The sequence below is a fragment of the Pseudoliparis swirei genome, chromosome 19 (genome assembly GCF_029220125.1).
Source record: "Pseudoliparis swirei isolate HS2019 ecotype Mariana Trench chromosome 19, NWPU_hadal_v1, whole genome shotgun sequence".
Classification (NCBI taxonomy): domain Eukaryota; kingdom Metazoa; phylum Chordata; class Actinopteri; order Perciformes; family Liparidae; genus Pseudoliparis; species Pseudoliparis swirei.
This window is the reverse complement of record NC_079406.1, coordinates 16,244,019-16,258,366: the sequence shown is the minus strand read 5'-3', so window position 1 is coordinate 16,258,366 and position 14,348 is coordinate 16,244,019. Positions and strand designations below refer to the sequence as shown.

Here is a 14,348-nt window from a genome sequence, read left to right as displayed (position 1 = left end):
AACTGATAGTTGTGTAAGTTGTCAGCTGATATAGCCAAACATACTTTCACAAACTGTAGAAGTGAGCAAATGGATTCCCCCCCCATCGTGTCTGTGGGTGCAGAGATGTACTCAGCTGTGTTATCATTAGTGGCCCTGGTCAGAGTATAGGAAGAGAGGAGTCAGCAGACAGGCAATGGCAATATAACAAAGGCATCAGAGGTGCTTGGAGAACGCGAGTCACCCCAACCATGAGAGCTCATTGATCATGCAGTCATAACTAGTCTACCAAATTCTTATGAGGTTTGCAGTAGCATCTTGCACAATTAGCTGTGGACAGACACAGAGCTGTAGGCTACATGCAATTATGGATGCATGCACGCACACACGCAAGCTATTTAACTGTCTACAAAGTAGATCAAACTAGTAGCTACAATAGTAAAATGCTGCTTTAGCAATGATGCACTACATTTAACAACCTAATGATAACATATGTAATAATATATATCAGAGAGGCAAATCTTCTGCAGAATGAGCACATTTACTTAATTTAAGTACAATTAGTTAATAATATACACACTGTAGTTATACTTGACTTACATTTTAAATACAGTACTTGTAGTGAAGTTATTTTACATCGTTGTATTGGTACTTAACAAGTCAATGGTTACTCAAGTTGGATTAATTGATGATTTGTATTAATTAAAAACGTTGATAAAATGACTGACGTAGAATGAAATACATACAAACACAATCAAGTATAACCGATACCATATCATATGATTAAGACAATTGCAAAGACAGATCTTTTTTGTTTGTTTATTTGGCAGAATGCACACAAAAGAATAGACCCAAATAATCATGCTCTATCTCCATCATATCTGATCAAAGCTATGCAACTCGCTATTATTAACACATATTATGTTTTTTTGGAATCAAAAAGTGAGTTTCTTATATATATATATATTTTTTTTAAACATTATCTTAAAGGTGAGTGTACAAATGGAGAGTAACAGGAAATAAAAAAGGGTCATGAAACAGGTGAGGATGAAAATGATACAGGATTTGGAAGCAAAAAATGTTGAAAACAAATAAAACATTGCATATGTATTCATAAATGTTACATAATCAGAGGGTGAATAAAGTTTCAAAAAAAATGAACAGCATTTCAGAGAATTGGTAGTTTCCAAACAGTGATTGTCTTTGCAAATACGGCACAACACCACTACTCTTTAGAATGGATTATAAAGGGCCAGCTCGATCTTGCCTGAATATACTTCTATGCAGATTATATTATTACAAAGCTTGAAATATAATGTCATACATAAAAGAACTGGTAACTGTTTATAATTGTGTTTGGTTGTACAAACGTCTTCCTTCAAAATAACAATTGTAACTATCTGTTCTGTGCAATAGACCCCTGGATACAAATATACCACACCTGTTCCTTAATAACATTCATTTATTAGAATAAAACAGGACAAAATGCCATCCCTGTAATAGACTATTTTTAAAAATTTGGTCGGATGGCATGTGTTCAATAAATCTGGACTATATACAAAACACAATATGTATTACTACAATACAAATTAATCTTATTTACAGTTATAAGGGATTTTGAACAATCTCATGCACTCCTGTCTAATTACTGAAAAAAAGATTACACAGAGTTAACAATATTGAGATGACTGTGTACGTGCCCTTAGGTTTTAAAGATGTATACATTGAATCATTTGTCAGTTCTATTTATCTATTTGGTTGTATATGAAAGAGTTTAATTCCCCTCATAATGAATCATTTTTTTGGTGAAACGGATAGTTCAAGTCTTGGGAACCTAAAACCACCTCTTGAACCGCTGTCACTGCTGGACGATGAAGACAATCTTGATTTTTTAGAGGGTAGATTAACACCTGCACCTGCTTCCCCCTCCTCACCAAGTGAAACTTCATATGAGCCCTTTGACTTTGAACCAAAACCTCCAAAGGTGCCAAACTTCAACTTGCCTTTTTTCCCTTTCATCTTGCTTCCTCCCAGGTCTAATGAAATATCACCACCCTCAGCATCTAAGTGAGCTGAAGGGGAACTTACTGCAAGCTCCCCCTCATCACTCAGAGAAGAAGACCGATGCCTTGATTTCTTCATTGGATCCAGTGAGGCTGACTTGCCTTTAGTTGACACACTGAGCCCAGGATTACCCTCTACTTTCAATTTCCCACCTATCAGTTCCCCAGTATGTACCTTACTGCCTTTTCCACTTGAACTCAATTCAACCTCTGGTCCTCGAAGGTCACCTGCACTACTGCCCTTTGCTTTTGATTTGCCAAACATTTTTGGCATCTTTAACTTTACCTTTCCTTCTCTGTGCCTCAGTTCTGGACTGGGAACCTCAACATTTTGTGAACTGACTTGGCAACTGACTGATGGAGACTTTATGTTCATTCCTCCACTAGCTGAAGCAACATGTCCTTCATCTGCCTGGCCTTCAATCTGAGGGAGAGCAATACCAAATGTTGGTACCTTGATTTTGGGAAATGTTACAGTACCTTCTGGGTAATGAAGGCCACCGCTGGTACTGGCCCCAGAAACACTTGCATCAAACTCTGAACCACCTTTCACATTAATTTTTTGTCCTGTAAAACCTGCACTCAATGTTGCCTCTCCTTGTCTGTTAAGATTTGCATCAATATCCGAAGTGGAAACGTTCACATTTGTCATTTTTAATTTTGGATTAAATTTTACATCTGTTTCTCCGAAGTGAACTTTTGGACTCTCAATACCAGAAGCATCAATAGAAGTGTTCAAGCTAGCAGATGGAAAATCTATGTCAGATGATTTGAATCCTTCTGAAAAAGATCCATCGCCTTTCAACTTTGGTGATTTGATATCAAATTCCACATTAGGAAAATGAAGCTTACCAAAAAGAGGCTTCTTTGCCTTTGTTCCTTTGACATGAATATTAGGTGTGTCTGAATCCAAGTCTGCTGCTGGTGTTTCTATGTCTATATTAAGTTTCTTTGCCCTTCCTTTCACTTTAGGAAGTTTGAATTTCCCCTTTTTCCCCTTTACATTGACATTAATATCAGGGGCATCAAGACTTGCTTCAGTATCTGGGAAACTCATTTCTGTTTTGGAACCGTGTGCTTCCACACTGAGTTCAGGGGATTTAATTCCGAATTTAGGACCTTTGAACTTGGGAAATGTAACTCCAGTCCATACAGGGTCAACAGATACACTTTCCGTAGTGATGATGGGTCCAGCAATGTTATAATTCGGACCTCTGATATCTGCTTCCAATTTGGGCACTGATGCATCCATATTTCCTTTAACTTGAGATCCTTTTACTTTGACATCAACATCAGGTGCTGTCATGTCAGTGTTTCCTTTGGGAAGTTTTAGATCAACGTCTGAACCCTCCCATTTTGGACCTTTGATGTTGATTGATGGCATTTTAAATCCTCCTTTGTGGCCTTCAATGACAACCTGTGGACCTTGGATGTCAACGTCAGGTGTTTGTATGCCTCCTTTTATCTTTGGCACTGACATATCCACATCACCTTTCATTTTGGGACCTTTTAGATTGAAATCCACATGTGGCATGGAGAGTTTAGGTCCTGAAATGCTTGGCATGTTGAATTTAGGTCCTCTGAATTTACCACTTGGACTCTCAATGTCAAAGTCCGCTCCTCTGATATCCAAGCCAGGAGCGTTAATGTCAATATCAGCTTTCGGAAGACTGACATCAACGTCTGGTCCTTCGATGTTTGGACCTTTTAATCCAAAGGAGGGCATATGGAATTTAGGCATTTTAATTCCTCCTTTGTGGCCTTCAATGTCGACATCCGGTCCTCCAATGTCAACCTTTGGAGCTTTGATGTCACCTTCAATCTTTGGAACTGACACATCAAAATCTCCCTTCGCTTTGGGCCCTTTCAGACTCACATCCCATTCTGGCAGCTTGGGTCCAGATACTGATGGCAGTTGGAATTTGGGCCCTTTCAATTTTACATCAGGACCTTCCACATCAAAGTCCGGTCCTTTAATATTAGCATCAGGTACATTAACATCAATGTTACCTTTGGGAAGGTTTATATCAACATCCGCACCTTCCACTTTTGGACCTTTGAAGCCAAATGATGGCATTTTGATTTTAGGCATTTCAAATCCACCTTTGTGACCTTCAATTTGAACCTGTGGACCTTGGATGTCAACTTCAGGTGTTTGTATGCCTCCCTTTATCTTCGGCACTGACATATCCACACCACCTTTCATTTTGGGACCTTTCAGATTGAAATCCACATCTGGCATGGATAGTGTAGGTCCTGAAATGCTTGGCATGTTGAATTTGGGTTCTTTGATTTTACCACTTGGACTCTCAATGTCAAAGTCTGGTCCTTTAATATTCGCATCAGGTACATTAACATCAATGTTACCTTTGGGAAGGTTTATATTAACATCCGGACCGTCCACTTTTGGACCTTTGAAGCCAAATGATGGCATTTTGATTTTAGGCATTTCAAATGCACCTTTGTGACCTTCAATTTGAACCTGTGGACCTTGGATGTCAACTTCAGGTGTTTTTATGCTTCCTTTTATCTTTGGCACTGACATATCCACGTCACCTTTAATTTTGGGACCTTTTAGATTGAAATCCATATCTGGCATGGAGATTTTAGGGCCTGAAATGCTTGGCATGTTGAAATTGGGTCCTCTGATTATACCACTTGGACTCTCAATGTCAATGTCTGGTCCTTTGATATTTAAGTCAGGAGTGGTAAGGTCAATATCAGCTTTCGGGAGGCTGACATCAACGTCTGGTCCTTCAATGTTTGGACCTTTTAGTCCAAAGGAGGGCATATGAAATTTAGGCATTTTAAATCCTCCTTTGTGGCCTTCAATGTCGACATCTGGTCCTTCAATGCCAACCTTGGGAGCTTTGATGTCACCCTCAATCTTTGGTGCTGACACATCGAAATCTCCTTTCATTTTCGGACCTTGCAAATTGAAATCCACATCTGGCATGGAGATTTTCGGGCCTGAAAGGCTTGGCATGTTGAATTTGGGTCCTCTGATTTTACCACTTGGACTCTCAATGTCAATGTCTGGTCCTTTGATATTTAAGTCAGGAGTGTTAAGGTCAATATCAGCTTTCGTGAGGCTGACATCAATGTCTGGTCCTTCAATGTTTGGACCTTTTAGTCCAAAGGAGGGCATATGAAATTTAGGCATTTTAAATCCTCCTTTGTGACCTTCAATGTCTATTTCTGGTCCTTCGATGTCACCCTCAATCTTTGGAAGTGAACCATCCAAATCTCCCTTTATTTTGGGCCGTTTCAGACTCAAATCCCATCCTGGCATTTTGGGTCCAGATATTGATGGCAGTTGAAATTTGGGTCCCTTCAATTTTACATCAGGACCTTCAACATCAAAGGCTGGTCCTTTAATATTCGCATCAGGTACATTAACATCAATGTTACCTTTGGGAAGGTTTATATTAACATCCGGACTGTCCACTTTTGGACCTTTGAAGCCAAATGATGGCATTTTGATTTTAGGCATTTCAAATCCACCTTTGTGACCTTCAATTTGAATCTGTGGACCTTGGATGTCAACTTCAGGTGTTTGTATGCCTCCCTTTATCTTCGGCACTGACATATCCACACCACCTTTCATTTTGGGACCTTTCAGATTGAAATCCACATCTGGCATGGATAGTGTAGGTCCTGAAATGCTTGGCATGTTGAATTTGGGTCCTTTGATTTTACCACTTGGACTCTCAATGTCAAAGTCTGGTCCTTTGATATCCACTTCAGGAGCGTTAATGTCAATATCAGCTTTTGGGAGGCTGACATCAACGTCTGGTCCTTCGATGTTTGGACCTTTTAGTCCAAAGGAGGGCATATTAAATTTAGGCATTTTAAATCCTCCTTTGTGGCCTTCAATGTCGACATCTGGTCCTTCAATGTCAACCTTGGGAGCTTTGATGTCACCCTCAATCTTTGGTGCTGACACATCGAAATCTCCTTTCATTTTCGGACCTTTCAAATTGAAATCCACATCTGGCATGGAGATTTTCGGGCCTGAAAGGCTTGGCATGTTGAATTTGGGTCCTCTGATTTTACCACTTGGACTCTCAATGTCAATGTCTGGTCCTTTGATATTTAAGTCAGGAGTGTTAAGGTCAATATCAGCTTTCGTGAGGCTGACATCAACGTCTGGTCCTTCAATGTTTGGACCTTTTAGTCCAAAGGAGGGCATATGAAATTTAGGCATTTTAAATCCTCCTTTGTGACCTTCAATGTCTATTTCTGGTCCTTCGATGTCACCCTCAATCTTTGGAAGTGAACCATCCAAATCTCCCTTTATTTTGGGCCGTTTCAGACTCAAATCCCATCCTGGCATTTTGGGTCCAGATATTGATGGCAGTTGAAATTTGGGTCCCTTCAATTTTACATCAGGACCTTCAACATCAAAGGCTGGTCCTTTAATATTCGCATCAGGTACATTAACATCAATGTTACCTTTGGGAAGGTTTATATTAACATCCGGACCGTCCACTTTTGGACCTTTGAAGCCAAATGATGGCATTTTGATTTTAGGCATTTCAAATCCACCTTTGTGACCTTCAATTTGAATCTGTGGACCTTGGATGTCAACTTCAGGTGTTTGTATGCCTCCCTTTATCTTCGGCACTGACATATCCACACCACCTTTCATTTTGGGACCTTTCAGATTGAAATCCACATCTGGCATGGATAGTTTAGGTCCTGAAATGCTTGGCATGTTGAATTTGGGTCCTTTGATTTTACCACTTGGACTCTCAATGTCAAAGTCTGGTCCTTTGATATCCACTTCAGGAGCGTTAATGTCAATATCAGCTTTTGGGAGGCTGACATCAACGTCTGGTCCTTCGATGTTTGGACCTTTTAGTCCAAAGGAGGGCATATTAAATTTAGGCATTTTAAATCCTCCTTTGTGGCCTTCAATGTCGACATCTGGTCCTTCAATGTCAACCTTGGGAGCTTTGATGTCACCCTCAATCTTTGGTGCTGACACATCGAAATCTCCTTTCATTTTCGGACCTTTCAAATTGAAATCCACATCTGGCATGGAGATTTTCGGGCCTGAAAGGCTTGGCATGTTGAATTTGGGTCCTCTGATTTTACCACTTGGACTCTCAATGTCAATGTCTGGTCCTTTGATATTTAAGTCAGGAGTGTTAAGGTCAATATCAGCTTTCGTGAGGCTGACATCAACGTCTGGTCCTTCAATGTTTGGACCTTTTAGTCCAAATGAGGGCATATGAAATTTAGGCATTTTAAATCCTCCTTTGTGACCTTCAATGTCTATTTCTGGTCCTTCGATGTCACCCTCAATCTTTGGAAGTGAACCATCCAAATCTCCCTTTATTTTGGGCCGTTTCAGACTCAAATCCCATCCTGGCATTTTGGGTCCAGATATTGATGGCAGTTGAAATTTGGGTCCCTTCAATTTTACATCAGGACCTTCAACATCAAAGGCTGGTCCTTTAATATTAGCATCAGGTACATTAACATCAATGTTACCTTTGGGAAGGTTTATATTAACATCCGGACCATCCACTTTTGGACCTTTGAAGCCAAATGATGGCATTTTGATTTTAGGCATTTCAAATCCACCTTTGTGACCTTCAATTTGAACCTGTGGACCTTGGATGTCAACTTCAGGTGTTTGTATGCCTCCCTTTATCTTCGGCACTGACATATCCACACCACCTTTCATTTTGGGACCTTTCAGATTGAAATCCACATCTGGCATGGATAGTGTAGGTCCTGAAATGCTTGGCATGTTGAATTTGGGTCCTTTGATTTTACCACTTGGACTCTCAATGTCAAAGTCTGGTCCTTTGATATCCACTTCAGGAGCGTTAATGTCAATATCAGCTTTTGGGAGGCTGACATCAATGTCTGGTCCTTCGATGTTTGGACCTTTTAGTCCAAAGGAGGGCATATTAAATTTAGGCATTTTAAATCCTCCTTTGTGGCCTTCAATGTCGACATCTGGTCCTTCAATGTCAACCTTCGGAGTTTTTATGTCAGCCTTAATCTTTGGAATGGACACATCGAAATCTCCCTTCATTTTGGGACCTTTCAGATTGAAATCCACATCTGGCATGGAGATTTTAGGGCCTGAAATGCTTGGCATGTTGAATTGAGGTCCTCTGATTTTACCACTTGGACTTTCAATGTCAAAATCTGGTCCTTTGATATCCAGTTCAGGAGCGTTAATGTCAATATCAGCTTTTGGGAGGCTGACATCAACGTCTGGTCCTTCGATGTTTGGACCTTTTAGTCCAAAGGAGGGCATATTAAATTTAGGCATTTTAAATCCTCCTTTGTGGCCTTCAATGTCGACATCTGGTCCTTCAATGTCAACCTTGGGAGCTTTGATGTCACCCTCAATCTTTGGTGCTGACACATCGAAATCTCCTTTCATTTTCGGACCTTTCAAATTGAAATCCACATCTGGCATGGAGATTTTCGGGCCTGAAAGGCTTGGCATGTTGAATTTGGGTCCTCTGATTTTACCACTTGGACTCTCAATGTCAATGTCTGGTCCTTTGATATTTAAGTCAGGAGTGTTAAGGTCAATATCAGCTTTCGTGAGGCTGACATCAACGTCTGGTCCTTCAATGTTTGGACCTTTTAGTCCAAATGAGGGCATATGAAATTTAGGCATTTTAAATCCTCCTTTGTGACCTTCAATGTCTATTTCTGGTCCTTCGATGTCACCCTCAATCTTTGGAAGTGAACCATCCAAATCTCCCTTTATTTTGGGCCGTTTCAGACTCAAATCCCATCCTGGCATTTTGGGTCCAGATATTGATGGCAGTTGAAATTTGGGTCCCTTCAATTTTACATCAGGACCTTCAACATCAAAGGCTGGTCCTTTAATATTCGCATCAGGTACATTAACATCAATGTTACCTTTGGGAAGGTTTATATTAACATCCGGACCGTCCACTTTTGGACCTTTGAAGCCAAATGATGGCATTTTGATTTTAGGCATTTCAAATCCACCTTTGTGACCTTCAATTTGAACCTGTGGACCTTGGATGTCAACTTCAGGTGTTTGTATGCCTCCCTTTATCTTCGGCACTGACATATCCACACCACCTTTCATTTTGGGACCTTTCAGATTGAAATCCACATCTGGCATGGATAGTGTAGGTCCTGAAATGCTTGGCATGTTGAATTTGGGTCCTTTGATTTTACCACTTGGACTCTCAATGTCAAAGTCTGGTCCTTTGATATCCACTTCAGGAGCGTTAATGTCAATATCAGCTTTTGGGAGGCTGACATCAACGTCTGGTCCTTCGATGTTTGGACCTTTTAGTCCAAAGGAGGGCATATTAAATTTAGGCATTTTAAATCCTCCTTTGTGGCCTTCAATGTCGACATCTGGTCCTTCAATGTCAACCTTCGGAGTTTTTATGTCAGCCTTAATCTTTGGAACGGACACATCGAAATCTCCCTTCATTTTCGGACCTTTCAGATTGAAATCCACATCTGGCATGGAGATTTTCGGGCCTGAAAGGCTTGGCATGTTGAATTTGTGTCCTCTGATTTTACCACTTGGACTCTCAATGTCAATGTCTGGTCCTTTGATATTTAAGTCAGGAGTGCTAAGGTCAATATCAGCTTTCGGGAGGCTGACATCAACGTCTGGTCCTTCAATGTTTGGACCTTTTAGTCCAAAGGAGGGCATATGAAATGTAGGCATTTTAAATCCTCCTTTGTGGCCTTCAATTTCGACATCTGGTCCTTCAATGCCAACCTTGGGAGCTTTGATGTCACCTTCAATCTTTGGAACTGACACATCGAAATCTCCCTTCATTTTGGGCCCTTTCAGACTCACATCCCATTCTGGCAGCTTGGGTACAGATATTGATGGCAGTTGGAATTTGGATCCCTTCAATTTTACATCTGGACCTTCAACATCAAAGTCCGGTCCTTTAATATTAGCATCAGGTACATTAACATCAATGTTACCTTTGGGAAGGTCTATATTAACATCCGGACCTTCCACTTTTGGACCTTTGAAGCCAAATGATGGCATTTTGATTTTAGGCATTTCAAATCCACCTTTGTGACCTTCAATGTCAACCTGTGGACCTTGAATGTCAACTTCAGGTGTTTTAATGCCTCCCTTTATCTTTGGAATGGACACATCGAAATCTCCCTTCATTTTTGGACCTTTCAGATTGAAATCCACATCTGGCATGGAGATTTTAGGGCCTGAAATGCTTGGCATGTTGAATTTGGGTCCTCTGATTTTACCACTTGGACTCTCAATGTCAAGATCTAGTCCTTTGATATCCAGTTCAGGAGCGCTAATGTTAATATCAGCTTTTGGGAGGCTGACATCAACATCTGGTCCTTCGATGTTTGGAACTTTTAGTCCAAAGGAGGGCATATTAAATGTAGGCATTTTAAATCCTCCTTTGTGGCCTTCAATGTCGACATCTGGTCCTTCCATTCCAACCTTTGGAGCTTTGATGTCACCTTCAATCTTTGGAACTGACACATTGAAATCTCCTTTCATTTTGGGCCCTTTCAGACTCACATCCCATTCTGGCAGCTTGGGTCCAGATATTGATGGCAGTTGGAATTTGGATCCTTTCAATTTTACATCAGGACCTTCAACATCAATGTCCGGGACTTTAATGCTAGCATCAGGTACTTTAACATTAATGTTACCTTTGGGAAGGTTTATATCTCCATCCGAACCTTCCATTTTTGGATCTTTGAAGCCAAAGGAAGGCATTTTGATTTTAGGCATTTCAAATCCACCTTTAGGACCTTCAATATCAACTTGTGGAGCTTTGACATCAATGTCCGGTATTTGTATCTCTCCTTCAATCTTTGGAGATGACACATCCACATCACTTTTGAGTTTTGGACTTTTCAAATGGAAATCCACATCTGGCATGGACAATTTTGGTCCTGAGATGTTTGGCATTTTCAGTTTTGTTCCTTTGATTTTTCCATCGAGAGTCTCAATTTTAACATCTGGTCTTTCAATGTCAACATTGGGAAGATCAACTTCTGGCATTTCAACCTTTGATCCTTTGAAACCAAACTTTGGCATCTTGAATTTTCCTCCTTTAGTTTTCGAACCAGTCATTCCAAGGTCAAGATCAAGACCTTCAGAGCTACCACTTTTCCCTTTAATGCTGATTCCTCCTTTTACCATTTCAACATCAGTTTCAGGTGCCTTTATCTTTGGGCTCTTAAACCCAAACTTTGGCATTTTGAATTTAGACTTCTTCGTGCCAATTTCGGGAACATCAATTGTGACATCTGGACCCTCAACTTCAGCTTTTGCAAGTAGAACATCCCCTTTCAAGTCACCTTTCAACTTTGGCTCCTTCAGATTGATGTCAACATCTGGCAATGAAATATTCGGTCCAGATATTTTTGGTAACTTCACCTTTGGCCCAGTAAGTTGTCCCTCTGGAATTTCAAAATCGACATTAGGACCTTTGATTTCAAACTCAGGTGATTGCATGTCTCCCTCAATCTTTGGAGTGGCCACATCTCCCTTCATCTTTGGTCCTTTAAGACTAAAATCTAATTCTGGCATTTTTGGACCTGATAACGATGGCATTTTGATTTTAGGCATTCCAAATCCACCTTTGTGACCTTCAATGTCAACCTGTGGACCTTGGATGTCAACTTCAGGTGTTTTTATGCCTCCCTTGATTTTTGGCACTGACATATCCACATCACCTTTCATTTTGGGACCTTTCAGATTGAAATCCACATCTGGCATGGATAGTTTAGGTCCTGAAATGCTTGGCATGTTGAATTTGGGTCCTCTGATTTTACCACTTCGACTCTCAATGTCAAAGTCTTGTCCTTTGATATCCAGTTCAGGAGCGTTAATGTCAATATCAGCTTTTGGGAGGCTGACATCAACGTCTGGTCCTTCAATGTTTGGACCTTTTAGTCCAAAGGAGGGCATATGAAATTTAGGCATTTTAAATCCTCCTTTGTGGCCTTCAATGTCGACATCTGGTCCTTCAATCTCAACCTTGGGAGCTATGATGTCACCCTCAATCTTTGGAGCTGACACATCGAAATCTCCTTTCATTTTGGGCCCTTTCAGACTCACATCCCATTCTGGCAGCTTAGGTACTGAGATTGATGGCAGTTGGAATTTGGATCCTTTCAATTTTACATCAGGACCTTCAACATCAAAGTCCGGTCCTTCAATATTAGCATCAGGTGCTTTAACATCAATGTTACCTTTGGGAAGGTTTATATCAACATCTGGACCTTCCATTGTTGGACCTTTGAAGCCAAATGATGGCATTTTGATTTTAGGCATTTCAAATCCACCTTTGTGACCTTCAATATCAACCTCTGGACCTTGGATGTCAACTTCAGGTGTTTTTATGCCTCCCTTTATCTTCGGCACTGACATATCCACATCACCTTTCATTTTGGGACCTTTCAGATTGAAATCCACATCTGGCATGGATAGTTTAGGTCCTGAAATGCTTGCCATGTTGAATTTGGGTCCTCTGATTTTACCACTTCGACTCTCAATGTCAAAGTCTTGTCCTTTGATATCCAGTTCAGGAGCGTTAATGTCAATATCAGCTTTTGGGAGGCTGACATCAACGTCTGGTCCTTCAATGTTTGGACCTTTTAGTCCAAAGGAGGGCATATGAAATTTAGGCATTTTAAATCCTCCTTTGTGGCCTTCAATGTCGACATCTGGTCCTTCAATCTCAACCTTGGGAGCTTTGATGTCACCCTCAATCTTTGGAGCTGACACATCGAAATCTCCTTTCATTTTGGGCCCTTTCAGACTCACATCCCATTCTGGCAGCTTAGGTACTGAGATTGATGGCAGTTGGAATTTGGATCCTTTCAATTTTACATCAGGACCTTCAACATCAAAGTCCGGTCCTTCAATATTAGCATCAGGTGCTTTAACATCAATGTTACCTTTGGGAAGGTTTATATCAACATCTGGACCTTCCATTGTTGGACCTTTGAAGCCAAATGATGGCATTTTGATTTTAGGCATTTCAAATCCACCTTTGTGACCTTCAATATCAACCTCTGGACCTTGGATGTCAACTTCAGGTGTTTTTATGCCTCCCTTTATCTTCGGCACTGACATATCCACATCACCTTTCATTTTGGGACCTTTCAGATTGAAATCCACATCTGGCATGGATAGTTTAGGTCCTGAAATGCTTGGCATGTTGAATTTGGGTCCTCTGATTTTACCACTTCGACTCTCAATGTCAAAGTCTTGTCCTTTGATATCCAGTTCAGGAGCGTTAATGTCAATATCAGCTTTTGGGAGGCTGACATCAACGTCTGGTCCTTCAATGTTTGGACCTTTTAGTCCAAAGGAGGGCATATGAAATTTAGGCATTTTAAATCCTCCTTTGTGGCCTTCAATGTCGACATCTGGTCCTTCAATCTCAACCTTGGGAGCTTTGATGTCACCCTCAATCTTTGGAGCTGACACATCGAAATCTCCTTTCATTTTGGGCCCTTTCAGACTCACATCCCATTCTGGCAGCTTAGGTACTGAGATTGATGGCAGTTGGAATTTGGATCCTTTCAATTTTACATCAGGACCTTCAACATCAAAGTCCGGTCCTTCAATATTAGCATCAGGTGCTTTAACATCAATGTTACCTTTGGGAAGGTTTATATCAATATCTGGACCTTCCATTTTTGGACCTTTGAAGCCAAATGATGGCATTTTGATTTTAGGCATTTCAAATCCACCTTTGTGACCTTCAATATCAACCTCTGGACCTTGGATGTCAACTTCAGGTGTTTTTATGCCTCCCTTTATCTTCGGCACTGACATATCCACATCACCTTTCATTTTGGGACCTTTCAGATTGAAATCCACATCTGGCATGGATAGTTTAGGTCCTGAAATGCTTGGCATGTTGAATTTGGGTCCTCTGATTTTACCACTTCGACTCTCAATGTCAAAGTCTTGTCCTTTGATATCCAGTTCAGGAGCGTTAATGTCAATATCAGCTTTTGGGAGGCTGACATCAACGTCTGGTCCTTCAATGTTTGGACCTTTTAGTCCAAAGGAGGGCATATGAAATTTAGGCATTTTAAATCCTCCTTTGTGGCCTTCAATGTCGACATCTGGTCCTTCAATCTCAACCTTGGGAGCTTTGATGTCACCCTCAATCTTTGAGCTGACACATCGAAATCTCCTTTCATTTTGGGCCCTTTCAGACTCACATCCCATTCTGGCAGCTTAGGTACTGAGATTGATGGCAGTTGGAATTTGGATCCTTTCAATTTTACATCAGGACCTTCAACATCAAAGTCCGT

General features: G+C 40.7%; 1 protein-coding gene across 1 annotated transcript in view; it reads right to left on the bottom strand.

Moving 5' to 3' along the window:
- Positions 1-782: 782 nt before the first annotated feature.
- Positions 783-14,348, bottom strand: part of ahnak (AHNAK nucleoprotein) — a 31,659-nt gene continuing 18,093 nt past the window's right edge. The window contains 2 exon segments of the mRNA XM_056439249.1: positions 783-14,207; positions 14,210-14,347. Of these exon segments, the coding sequence (XP_056295224.1) occupies positions 1,774-14,207; positions 14,210-14,347 (12,572 nt within the window). The 3' untranslated portion in view covers positions 783-1,773.